At 53.7% G+C, this 13,345-nt stretch overlaps 1 protein-coding gene across 1 annotated transcript; it reads right to left on the bottom strand.

Annotated features, from left to right (window-relative positions):
* Positions 1–12,204: 12,204 nt before the first annotated feature.
* Positions 12,205–13,119, bottom strand: LOC146566703 (cyclin-dependent kinase 3-like). Its single transcript, XM_085287857.1, has one exon. The coding sequence runs from the start codon at positions 13,117–13,119 to the stop codon at positions 12,205–12,207; it is 915 nt and encodes a 304-aa protein (XP_085143983.1).
* Between the last annotated feature and the right edge of the window lie 226 nt (positions 13,120–13,345).

The following is a 13,345-nucleotide window of genomic DNA, read 5'->3' as shown; positions in this document are numbered from 1 at the left end:
TCCTGAACTTTGTTCATTCGACATTTCATGCACGAAAGGCAGTGGTAAACATAACAATGCAAGTCGAACCAGTTAGTTGCTGGTATAACGCGTACAGGTGGTGGGTAGCACAAAGGAAAAAAAAAAAGAACAACAGCGTGGCAGATTGCTTACGATTCCTTTTTATTTCAAGATACACAAAAACACATTTATGGTTGGTGTAGGTACACAGTGATGTAGCTACTGCAGGATTTTTGATTTAACACTGCAAATATGCATCGATATAAGGTTACACACATGTGAATTACCACCAGCCCTTAAAATGCAATAAACACAGGACGGATGTCGTGTAGTTGACCCTCCAAGTCGTAGCTTTGCGCGTAAACCAGAGGACCGACCTGAGGTCCGTCGGACGCGGGACTTTCTAGACACTCTTCAGCATCGTAGACCCTCTGTGCGCATTGTGATAGTGTGTACATAGGCAGTTCGACCCACGCCGGATCGTTGCGATCGAGTACAGAGGCTCTGTAGTTTACATTCAGCAGTCCTTTGGTCCCCAGTACATTCCCGGCAATGTAGAAGTGATCAGAATCCCTATTAGCAGACGTGAGGTAAAAGCCTGTTATGTTACCGAGCCGCTCCTTGTCTGTCTCGGCCAAATTGCTAGCGATGCTGCACGCCGTGGCCAGCGTGAGAACCGGACACAGTCGAGGCTCCATGGCAGACGATCGTCCGTGTTCGTTAGACCTGTACTTGTAGACGTTACCGTCTATTGTGATGTCTGAGGACGTCAGATCGTTTGCGCTGTAGCTTACGCTTTTGCGAGTGCCACGCATTGCGTCTGCGGCTTGTGTGTCAGGCGGGGTAGGTACGACGGCAACTTCGTCGACGTACAGCATGTCCACTATCAATTTGTCGCCCTGGACCCAAGCGTACCATGACAAGCGAGTCTCCTGAGATCCGTTAGCTGTAAATGCGTTGTCGAACGCAAAGTCCATGTCAAAGTAAAGCTCCGGACACTCGCCGCCGACGTGAACGTCACCGCCGTACCAACTCGACTCTAGTTTGACAGACCCAGAGTACACCCCGGTGCACTGTATTGTTTTAGCTAAACCCAGCCCGCCTAGACTGTTGAGCGTCGGCTCTGCTGTGAAGGGGGTTGCCACGATGGGTCTCGGCGATGGCGCGGGGCTACGGGGGACCTTGATGTTTTGGGGTTCTACGATAAGGGCTCCGACTTGCCATTGCTGCTGACTCGTGCCCCGTGGTAGCGGGCCGTTGCATGTGGTAGTCAGAGTTTCTCTGTCAAACACACATGGGAATGTCTCAGCCCAGTCGGACTCGTTGTACCGGCCGCAGTCATCGGTTGTCATGTGCACAAAGCTGTTGTCGGCGTCGTAGTCTCCAACGACCAGAGCTCTCATGGTCCATCTACAGCTTCTGCGACGCGAAGGCTTTTTCCGGCCAGGTACATGTTTCGGTCGAACACCCCTGCGCAGCTCCGGTGAACCGATAGTGACCTTACGCACACTTGGGTGCTTTTGCAGAGTATCGACTAGGGCATCTTGTAAGGGGCCCCGGATCGCTACGCTTGCATATGCCGCTGAAAGGGCGATGATCAGAACTGCCGCTGCAAATCCAGCATGTGCCATTGTCGCTTGCTTGCTTGCTTGTGTTCGCCGAAAGTTATAAGCACGCAGCCTAATAAACTTTCGGCCCAGGTCGGCCAACGTTTGTCTGCAAGTCGGTAGGCTTTTGGGGCCAGGTCGGCCAACGTTTGAGCGTGAGAGCACACACTGCTGGCAGTCCGGCTCCTTGTTGAGTGTGAGGCAAATGTAAAATGTAATCTTTGTGTCATATCAATGGGCCCAAACGGCTAACATTCTAACGCCGTGTATGTCGCGAGACAGATTGCAGAATAAAACTCAAAAGAACACGACTCCTTTGTGTATTGTTGTTTGTGTGTGTTTATTTGACATAACAACCAGTTGATTATACAGCATATCGTACAACATGCATTCACAGGTTCATTTCCACGACGCGTGGGTGCGGTGGTAGAAGAACTGCAAATAACTAACTACACGTACTACAACAGTGTACGATGATCTGCACTGTTTACGCATTAGGGCGAAGCCACAGTAGTAGTCTGTGCGCACAGACCATATGCACAACAGAATAGAGAGACATGGCCGTAAAGTCGCTTTGTTTTCTACTGAAAACCTCCGGTGTTCATCGCGCGGCGTCGAACAATGGCCGAGTCATGAGGACTCCGCAGGACGACTGGCATGACGACGTGATATGTCCGACCGTGAGTTTACGCGGTGGCTGTAACAACTTGGCTATGGGGACCATCCATTTCAAGCACGTCGCGTCCCAGATCATGGACGGCGTTTCCTCGCGGCCCAAGGTTGGAGACGTGTGTGTGAGGTTCATGCCGGTCACACCCGGGGACGGGCGGCACTGCGGTATCGTGGACCTGTACAACAGTAACGTCGCGGAACCCAGCAGCGTGATGGCAAAAAGGTTGATGAGCGGGTACGTCGGTATGGAAGAGCTGTACATTCCCGCTATGCCGATACACTTGCTGGTGTCAGAATGGAACAAATCGTTGGGTCGCTTCCACGAAATGATCAGATGCGACGACGCTTCCCGCTCAGCTCGCTCTCTGGAAATCCGCAGAGCTGCGGTGATGCGTAACGTGATGAGCATGGCATACAAAAACGTTCCGGTGTCAAGCGAACACCTTTGGTTTGCAATACACTGTATTGTAGCTAGGCCGCATTTGGCGAAAGAGGTGCTACAGCTGGTAGGTTCGATCGGATCCGTCCTCGGCGATATGTGTCACACGGGCGAGGTTCAGGCTACGACCGTGCCCCGCGACAAGGGCGCTCCGTCGGCTGTAAAATTGTACCTGGTGGCCAAATCGTCTTCTTCTTCGGGGAAGCGCGTTCTCCTAGAAGACCACGCGGGTGTCACCCTCGCTCTCGTGTGGGCAGTAGACGAGGACGAACTCCTTTGCGATTACCTTCGAAATAGCGGACGATGCTACTACGTGCACATCGGGACCGAACACGGCCATACCTTCCGATGCAACGGATCTTGCGTGTGGCGTTACTCAGATCACGTAGGATTCCAGACGATGGTCGCTGTAGCTGATACTGCGGTATCCCGCTGCCAGGACTCTGAGTTATCCGGCAACACAGCAGATTCCGCTAGACTCTTAAGGCATGCCTGTTGATTGCGGTCAACGCGGTATTAATTCACGGTGATAACGCCGCCAAAAAAAAAAAACGTACATTGCGAGAACGACCATGCTTCCCAGAGCGCATTTGCCCGATCAGGAGTTAGTGCTATCTGTCGTACTGAATAAAAACATGACGACTTCGGCCATTCATCCGTTATACCTCCCTCCCGTGGTGTGTTGGATAAATAACACGCACGAACAGGTCCGCTTTTGGAAGCTGAAGTTGTACATGGCCTTACGGTTACTTTCGACATGTCTTATTCTTATCACTACAGTGGCCCACGCTCTGCGTTTGTACAGTTGGGAGTCGCTGAGCGGAGTAGCTGCCATCTGGTCGCTATCGGTGTGCACGACCCTGATTTGGGGTTTGTACATCGGTGCCACGTGCGCCTCGAGACGAACCGACTACGACCACAGTAAAGGCCGCTTGTATCCCGATTTCGGCGTATCTAAGACATCTTCGTTTGCACTGTGCTTTCAATTGATGGTGGCCTACATGTGCACGTGGCTGCATTCGAGGACCCGCCACGAAGGCGAATCTACTCCCGCAGACGCAGCGGAGTCACACCTGTACGCGTGGACGATCGGCGTGTTTGTGTGGATTAACGCGGTTGGCTTCGTCCGGCTGTTTAGGCACATATAACGTGCGTTACGCACAGAAAAACGACAAGAGAGCACGACAATGGGAGTTAAGGTAAAAATGCAAATGTGCGCCATCGGATTATGCAGCCTGCATGCCTTGTGGACATTGGCAACCGCTCCAGCATTGGACGACTGGTACTACGGATATAGGATACTATTTCTTTTGGCGGAACTGAAAGCCGTGTGGTCCTACTGCACCGTGGAACTCAAGGTGCTAAGCGAGACGCTCAGGCAATTGCAGTACTCTGCCGTAGCGACGACGGGCAACGCGGAGGTGTTAGCACTTTGCAGAGAAGCTCGTGCATTGCACACCACTTTCGACGACCGACGTGAGCACGACGCATTTGGTAGACAAAAGGAGATACCGATAATAAATCGACACCAGCACAATCAGGCCCCTGTCGGTTGGGCTATCCTATCGCTGCTCCTACTGCTTTACAATACGGCTCATCTGGCGTTTAATCCAGTGACAGATTCATCCGCCCTGTTGTTCGGGATCCCAGCGATTGCTATGTACGTGGTGCTCATCAGATTCACGCAGATAGTACTACTACTACAATGAAACCGCCCGGATAACGTGTGATCTGAAGCCTGCGCTCACGAGGACCGCGGAGCAGCTCTTGGATTACACTACATTAACTCTGCGGGCCCCTGGTGTGGGCGTCGAGTATACTTTTTCTGCGAGTACGTGCTTACAGATCGCCGTCCGGCACCATGGCCAGTGGCATTCGAAAGTGCAACAAGGAGACCCTGTTGGATTTGGTAGCATTAACTCTGCGTGCCCTGGTATTGGCGAATACTATGCTGTGGTTCGGTAAGTGCTATCTGTACGTACGTGCGTTCAGAGCGACACCAGCGTCATGACCGGTGGCGCGCAGAAAGGCAGGTGGCGCCTGGGCATCTCTTCCCCCTACCGCAACTGCGGCGTATTCACTGGACTACGATGCAGGCCCACCGTATTGGACGACAACGACGAAACCGTACCCTGGGACCTAAATCCCTGGTATTCTAAGACCCCGAAAGACAAAGTGCGATTACACCGCCGGGGTTTCGCGACGCAACCGCCGACATCTCGATGGTTACAAGCGTTACACACAGAGGACACAAAAGGCCGTCGAGGGCATCTGCGGAGCAGCAGTAGCAGCAGCGGCAGAGAACCCTCGGAGGATTCCGAACTCGGCGGGCCAAAGAGCACAATCGAAGAGGATACCCCAGGCGACTCGGAGCGCCGAGAACCCCCAGAGCAAACGGTGGTGACAAAGGACAGGTCTGTGGAACACCGCCTGAAACAGAAATTGAAAAGCCATCGCAAAACCCTACAAGCTGATCGGCTGTCTCACGGCCATCCTTATCGACTCGACCCAACTTACGTCAAGAAGTACTCGCACAGTTCAAATGACTCGCCACGCTAAGTGGATGGTGTATCTCGCAATGTGAATAAAGTACACTCAACACATGTGGGTTGTTTTCATGTCGATATCGGTGTCCGCTGGGGCGACCTCTTCTGCTTGAGGGATGTGGGGACGCGTGCCCTAACGGTTATCACGTTAGGGCGGCCGACCGCCAAGATACCCTCATCCAAACATGCGCCCTGCACAAAACGTGTCCTTCGAACCAGCAAGTCATCCTTCCCGGTTCCCTCTGGCACGATACGATATGCGGCCAGCCGGACGATTACACACCTATGCGCACGTTAGTCGAACCCCCCGCGTCGACGGCATTAGTCGACACCTTGAACGAGCTGACTAAACTCTGGATGGCGGGTCTGACCGAGGAAGAGTTTATGAAACTACGCAAGTACTTTTCACCGTCTACGATATCCGACAAGATCGTCGCGGACCGTTTGTTTGCCGATGGGTCGAGGGTCGCCGAACATCTGTACTCTGCCCTAAACGCATTGTCTTTGCTCGACGCGGCAGCTAGAATGCACAAAGACATATTGAAACCGTTTATGTCACCCGGACTGGATCCTACCGGAGTTAAAATTGAATCGACACACGAAGACCCTTTAGCGGTGGACGTTTCCGGCGACACGCTAATCGTACAGGCCCGCGCAACCGTACCGCTGGGCGGTGAGCGCATTTTCAGATCCGCGGACGTCATGTGGTACGGAGTGCAACGTGTCTCGCCTATGAAAACGACAGCCCCTCTATTGGTGTCCGCGACCGACTCGACCGTAAACCGCGTGGATCGCAGATGTGATATCGCCAAGGGTGCCGAGTGGAATAAGGACTACGCGCGGGGCTTCTTTGTCTACGCGTTTGACATTTCGTTGATCGTCAAGTCTCCGTCTCTCCACGTATTTAGACACTTGGAAGTGGAGTTGTGGTACGACCGGGTTGGCCCTGACGGCAACGTTACAGAAAGTGTAATCACACGAGGAATACATCTGAAATATGTTTGGAAACACAAACGGCACGCCGATTGCCATTGCGCGAACACGGCGGACTACACGGACCGCGACGGGCCTTGTTCACCCAGCTGTGTGCCGTTCTCGCGCGTGATCTCAGGCCTGCCCGGCACCAACAACGATTGGAAGCTAGAGGTTTTTTACAATCATGCAGAATCTACGCTGGGACGGAGCAGAGTCGTACACGGATCCATCAAACCAAACACCGAGATCTTCTGCGTCGTGACACCGGCGGTTTTTTCATCTTGGCAAGGACCGACCGCAGAAGCACCCTCCGCTCCCTTGGACTTGATGCGATGCGATGTCACGCTGCTAGAATTTAACATTCTCACAATCGGGGGGGACGCGACCGTGCTGCCCACGGACCAAGACAGCGTTGCGAGGGCATCATCTAAGTGCACCCGTGTACCGGTGAGGTCGCTCGAGGGGGCTCTGGCGAACGGCGAGCTGTGTGTTCCTAGCGCGGTTAAGCACGCTATTGCGATCATCGATCGCCAAAGGTGGAGGACTGAAATCGGAGTGAAACTCCGATTTCACAACGGCAGTAACGCTCTGACGACCCCAACCCAGGAAGAACTGTCCGGTGCGCTAGACTGGCTGGCGCTCTCGAGGAGCGACGTTCAGATTGTCGTGATCGACGCGAGCTTGGAGGAAGGCGCGCTTCTCGACTTGGATCTCGTCAGCACAACGTACGGATCTAGGTTTGACGTGAAACCGGGATTGACCTCTAGCGCATTGGCAGAGCTAATGCTCGCCAGGGGTATTCACGCCGAACTGCTCGCAGGACTGACGCCCAGGCAGACCTCCGCGGAAAACACGTTACGGACGCTGGGACGTGTGGTGTCCCGACACGGTGCGTTTTTAGATCTGACCAACGTGCGCGTCCCATTCGAAAAGCGCTGCTGCGATACGCTCAATCCCCAGATATGGCGAGCCGAAGGGTATTCCGACGAGCACGAGCTCATCGTCGACGTGTCGGACGTTAGGCGTCTGCAACTGTCGGGCCTCTATGTCTTCGACGAGCTGAGCAGACGCTCGAACAATCGAGGCGGCATAATAGTATCTCTGCCGTCTTCTGCGTACGAACTGGGACCCGATTGCGTAGAACCGCCGAATCCGACAAACAGATACAACGCACGCTCGGCGAACGCGTTGATGTACAGCGAACAAGAACTCTCTGTGCTCGCACTAGACATGGCCAGATGGGGTGTCTCTCGGTATGGCTTAGGCTACCTCGACTATACGTTCGCTAGGGCTAGTAGCGTGCCGCTGTTCACCGTGCTGGCCAACGCGGTCGAGGTAGCCGCCACCCGTTTCAGGACGTTACACTACCGCTACACGAGGAACCTCGCGTTTGGCGACGGGGGGTTTTCGTCCGTAGAAGTCAACGGCGTGTACAAGCTAGAGGCAGGAATGTTTTTTAGACGCGTATCGGACAAAAGTCCTCGAGTGAAAAGCTTCGTGTCGATGCCCGGTGTGCCCGAGTTGGAATTCGGGCTGTCTTCCGATATGAACGTAGGCTCCACTTTGCCTATCAGCAAACTCGCAATGGCCAGCGCCGCACGAGAAATGAGCTACATACCGTACGGGGCAAAGACGGTCCTTGTGAATCGGAGCGGAGTTGTCGTGTTTGTGGACACAGACAGGGATGTCATATGTTACCACGTTCCACCACCGACAACACCGGGGGCAGCGCTTCGAACGTTGCCCTTTGGCGTCGCCGTCAAACACGCGGAGCGCAATCTACTGGGCGTCGGGTGCGTTCAAAGCGTACCCGGCGACCGTCGGCACACTAGGCTCGCGGTGACATTGCCCGCGCGGACCGAAACGGAGAAAGAGACGCTACTTGAAAACATACGGCTTATACGCCGATCGATGAGCGAGCCCGTTTTGTCGCTCGAAGACACGATGTGGTTGTCTCACGCGGCCGACATTGAACAGCAGCGCAGCTCTGTCGAGTCAAAGCGAGAGGCTGGTGCGGTGGCGGAAACGCACGCGATTTCCCTCGTCCTTCAATGTCTGCAGCGCTCCAGCTCGTGCCTCGCGCTGGCTAACGTGGTCGAGAACGGTTGGCCTCAAGGTGGAACCGGGTACCCCGTAGACGTTCGGGGGTTTGAGGTGGAAGCGGGAGTGGTGCTAAAAATGATCGTCGTCGCGAACCACGGAGCGCTCACAGTTACTTTGTCCTGCGACCTGAAGCCGTTCGCCTTCGGTTCTCACGACACCAGGGTCAACAGACAAGCGAGCGGATACTACCGACGCGAACGCAGACCGTTGCTCGATCGGGTCGCATCCGAGATCGGAAAGATACAATCGATCAACACACGCGTTTCACGCGTCATTACAGAAGGGTTGTGTCACAATGAGACGTGTGGCGATGATGCCGGATCTCGTGGGGGTTATGCGATGTGGGCGAAGGACTGTGTTTCTGCAACGGAACGGCTCGCCGCTGAGGCGAACGCCACGGTGGTGGCCTTTGGTAAAGTTTCGTACGAGGCTGAGGCGCGCTTACGAAGCAACGTGCCTCGTGTGGCTGCCGCCAAGAGTCGCGTCGCAGCGCTCTCTTTGGTTGCTACTGTACTGGCTTTATTAATCAACGTGGTGTGCATCGTGATGCTATATTGTGTGTACTCGGGCCCTCGATCCAGAGAACACCGATATAGAAAATTACAATGACGGCGAACGATGCAATCGCCTTACTATGCTTCTGCGCGCTGGTGCGCGTTTGCTGCAGCGGCACCGACGGAATCGCACCCAACGCCACAACCGATGCTCACACAACTACGGATGAGGAGGAGCACAGGGTCGTATTGACTCCCGCTCAGTGGAAGATACGAAGAAGCGACCCGCCTATATACGTAACGTACAACTTCGATTTGGGTCCGGCGGATCTCTCAAAGTCGCGAATCGCACACCCTTCGTGTGCACAGATCGCGTGCGAAGGACTTGTCGAATATCACACGGGATGCAACTCGTTGTGTTTGAGTGGAACCTGGAATCAGGTCGACGCGCTTCTCCGGACCGCGCTCCTCGGATACGACCGCGCGGTAGAGTCCTTGGACGCCAGTTACAATGACCTAGCCGCGATACTGGATACTCACATCGTGAACAGGATGCCGGATCACACGGCCGAGTCGCGAACGCACGCCGCCGTAGGCTCGCAGCAGTACAACTCACCGAGAATCATAGATGTCTTGGAATATTACAGGGCCGCGATACAAGGAGGCCTGAGCGAGATCGCCAAAGTTCTACCTGCAAAGCAAACCGACACGGCGTCGCGTTTCAGCAACAACAGTACTCGCCTGTCACACATGTTGGAAACGTGGAAGATCGGAGTGTACACGCTTTCCACGCAGCTGACCACCATGGTCACAATCATCCAAGCGGCCGAACGGCGGCTGATACTGTGCGCCGAAGGCGTAGTGCGATCGGATATGACCGGCTGTGAGCCGAACCTGAGCGTAAAGTTTCACACGGACACTCCGGTGGCGAGCAAATCGGTGTCTGCGTCCAAACTGAAGAACCGCATCGCGACAAGACAGTGCTTCGACCAAATCGTTGGAAGGTTTCGCATCTGTGAGATGCACCACCTTTGCGGCAAATAGCTTGTGTGCTATGTAGTAATCCGTTACGCCGGAACGGCTTTCCACCGACAGTATCTCAGGTATGGTGGGGAATCTGATCCCCTTGGCCTCGGTGATCAAGCTAGACAGGCAGCCGGCTCCGTGTTCGAAACGCACCGGGGTGGTTCTCAGCAAAGCTGCTACGCTACCGCATATTCTCTTCCACCGATTAGAAGGATGCTTCTCATCGGGGTATTTGCGGCTGATTGCAATGCCGTCGCAAAGCGACACATGGTCACCGTGAGCACATTGTGTAGGTGAAACCCAAACCGACCGGGTGTCATTCTTCTCCATAGTTGCGAGCTGGGTCTCGGAGCAAGTGCACCGTAAGTCGTCCTCGTGTTCCATACGTGCAGCCAGCATATTCCTAGGTCGGCCAGTCTTCCGGCGTCTAGGTCGGCCGCTCCCGACGTGTAGGTCGGCCGCTCCCGACGTGTAGGTCGGCCGCTCCCGACGTCTAGGTCGGCCGCCCCCTACGTCTAGGTCGGCCGCCCCCGACGTCTAGGTCGGCCGCTCCCGACGTCTAGGTCGGCCGCTCCCGACGTCTAGGTCGGCCGCTCCCGACGTCTAGGTCGGCCGCCCCCTACGTCTAGGTCGGTCGCTCCCAACGTCTAGGTCGGTCGCCCCCGACGTCTAGGTCGGCCAGTCTTACGGCCGTCTGTAAAAACATGGTACACAAAAACACACACAAGCATCAGTGTACCGACCAACATATGTACCACTTGATGTATAAAGTACGCAGCATACACAAAATGCATATACTATACACCATGTTCAGTGGGGAAAAAAAACAGAACGGTGTGTACCGAACAAAAACTCTGTCTCTGTCAGCATTCTAGGTCGGCGGTTGCTCGTTCTCAGTCGGTCCGACTCACACTCACCGAACCCTTTCACAAGAGTATAAAGCCCCAAGACTACCGGTGTGTTCGTCGATTGCAAGTGGGTTTGCTGGAAAACATGTGGCAGTCAAAAGCTTGCGTTCGAGTGCTAGTCAGCCTGCTAGCACTTTGGCTGGAGTGTTGCAACCAAAGTGCGATTGGCTACGCTGGCCAAGAACAAGTAGCTGTATTTGGGAAACTGTCTTATTCGCTCTCATTACCTGGCTATTTGGAAAGTCCTACTTCTGTCTTTCGAAAAAACGGTCAGGTCGTCAGGCCAGCTAGCCACCATCTGTATGAAGTGACACACACTAGATTGGGGTACCAGGTCACCATTCGATTTCTTACTTGCAATGACGAAGGGCAATATGTGTTAGGCGGGGCGAGATTCACTGTCATCGCAAACCCAATCGATCGAGGTATATATTATTACACGTCAAAGGCGCGCTGTGGAACGGGAAGGACGCCGTGTAGCGTAACAGACAGCACAGCAGTTATCGCTCCGCTAGATGGAGTCGGCGCAATTTACAAGTTTCACGTTGAGACTCCCGACATCTGGCGTGTAATAGAGATATGGAACCACACTATGAGCCCAACACAAAGGCTGACCGGTGGCTGTTTTATAACCCCAAACGGTACGACGTTTGTGGGGCGCGGCAATGTAAACTACAAGTATTTCATTTACACACGGCAAAGTGCTGAAGCGGATCAGTCCTGTTCACAAGTCAGTCGGTCTCTCGACGGTAATCCGGACGACGCTGATTCAATCGATGATCCTGCCACTGGGAGCACGGCAGAGGAACCCGAGCACATGACACCGCAGACTACCACTCGCTGTACGTAGTAAGCACATATTCCCCCCCCCCCCCTGCGATATCACGATATCGACACGGTTGTTGGATGGGGTGTCGAGTAAAAAAAAAAATAACAATGCACTCTTTTCATCCTTAGTGTGCACAGACGACTGCCGCATTGCCATACCCAAATTGGTCCCCCTGCAGCCCGTGGACACCACCAAGGTGCAGCTGTATGCCATTTTAGCCAAACGTAAGCCCGCCGAATGCCACACGTGTGTATGTTTGTGTAATATATAAACTACGTGTTAATTACCATGGTATATGTTCACAGTTGACAGGATAGAAGCCACGATCAACAAAGTCAACGTTTGCCGTTCCGACGCCAGCCGCAACGGAGGACTCGACGCAAAAGTGTTCCTCCTGCCACTGTTTGCGCGTCTCTACATATGAACAACGACGCTGTTGGGGTCTGCTCAGTGTCAACATGTGGTATTATATGGACTCTGGTTGTATGCATAACAATCTTGTCTTCCACGCAAATAAAACAAACATGACAGCACAATGACAAAGGGAGTGAGATGCTTTATTGTATGAATGCACAAACATACACATACACATACATATGAGCACACTAGTGTGATTTACAGGCTGTGCGCTGAATGCCAGCGTAACGTTTCACACGGTCAATATCAACATCGGTGATCGCGGCGGCGATCCGTTTCCATCTACTGTCATCCAGTAACGTCCGCGCAGTGAGTCTGCGCTTCGGGTCGTACTGAAGCAATGCCAACGCGATTCTCTTCACCTCTGTACACCGCATCAGGGTGGGCATTACACACATGGGATTCCAGATGCTTTCGTCGTCGTGGTCGTCGCGACCGAGAGTTTCATTGATGATTTTATACGTTGGAAAGTTTTTACTGTGAAAGGTCATCGTCGCCTCCATGGCATCTACTATCAGCACGCCCAGGCTCCACATGTCGATAGCGCAGGTGTACTGCGCGATACCCTCCTTCTTTGTGTCAAATAATTCCGGGGCTCTGTAGGACTCCGTTACCAACCCAGAACTCATGGACTTCGCAGCATACCTAGAAAGGCCCATATCTGCCACCTTCACGGTTAGCGTGTCCGCTGTGAGCAACACATTAGCGGGTGTCAGATCTCTGTGTATCATGTTAAGCCCGTGCATGTAAGCCAGAGCGTCGGCGATCTCCAGAGAGAAACGGCCGATAAACGTAATCGGCAACAGGCCCGAGTGATAGCGACCCTGGTAGATCACCTCAAACAGCGTTAAAGGGAGGTAGGGCATGAGCGTTGCTATCTCGCCATCGTGAAGAAAACAGTCCAGCGTCTCCACTATATTAGGATGGCCTCTCAAAGCCGATAGACAAGACAGTTCCCGGACGGTGGAGTCCGTCATAGTGCCGTTTTCGTAATTGCGGTGGCACTTCAACGCATAGCGTTGATCGGTAACGCGACACTTAACGTGGTACACAACACCATATGCCCCTTCGCCTACCTGTGCAACAATCTCGTACTTGTCCATGGCGGTCACGCGAGACGCATGTAATGTTAATCCGCTACAGTGACAAAAGAGCGATGGCGGTGGTACAACCGCAGAAGCACTTCGCAGGTGTTGATGTTTAACAGAGCCTTGGTGGTTTCGCACGTGTCGATGTCGGCCGAGGTAATGGGCTGTAATTCGGTGGCACGCTTACGGCGTGCCAACCAGTTAATTTCTCTGCAAAACACACTGTTCCATTGACGACTGT

This window comes from Mchenga conophoros, linkage group LG9 (genome assembly GCF_057382185.1).
Source record: "Mchenga conophoros isolate Kocher_MC1m ecotype Shallow Benthic linkage group LG9, M_conophoros_male_GT1.1, whole genome shotgun sequence".
NCBI classification, from domain to species: Eukaryota; Metazoa; Chordata; class Actinopteri; order Cichliformes; family Cichlidae; genus Mchenga; species Mchenga conophoros.
The sequence above is the reverse complement of the archived record's forward strand: the minus strand, read 5'-3'. Positions and strand labels throughout refer to the sequence as shown.

Bases quoted from the DNA above. Each gene is read 5' to 3' on its own strand.
- LOC146566703 (XM_085287857.1), bottom strand. From the start codon at position 13,119: ATGGACAAGTACGAGATTGTTGCACAGGTAGGCGAAGGGGCATATGGT.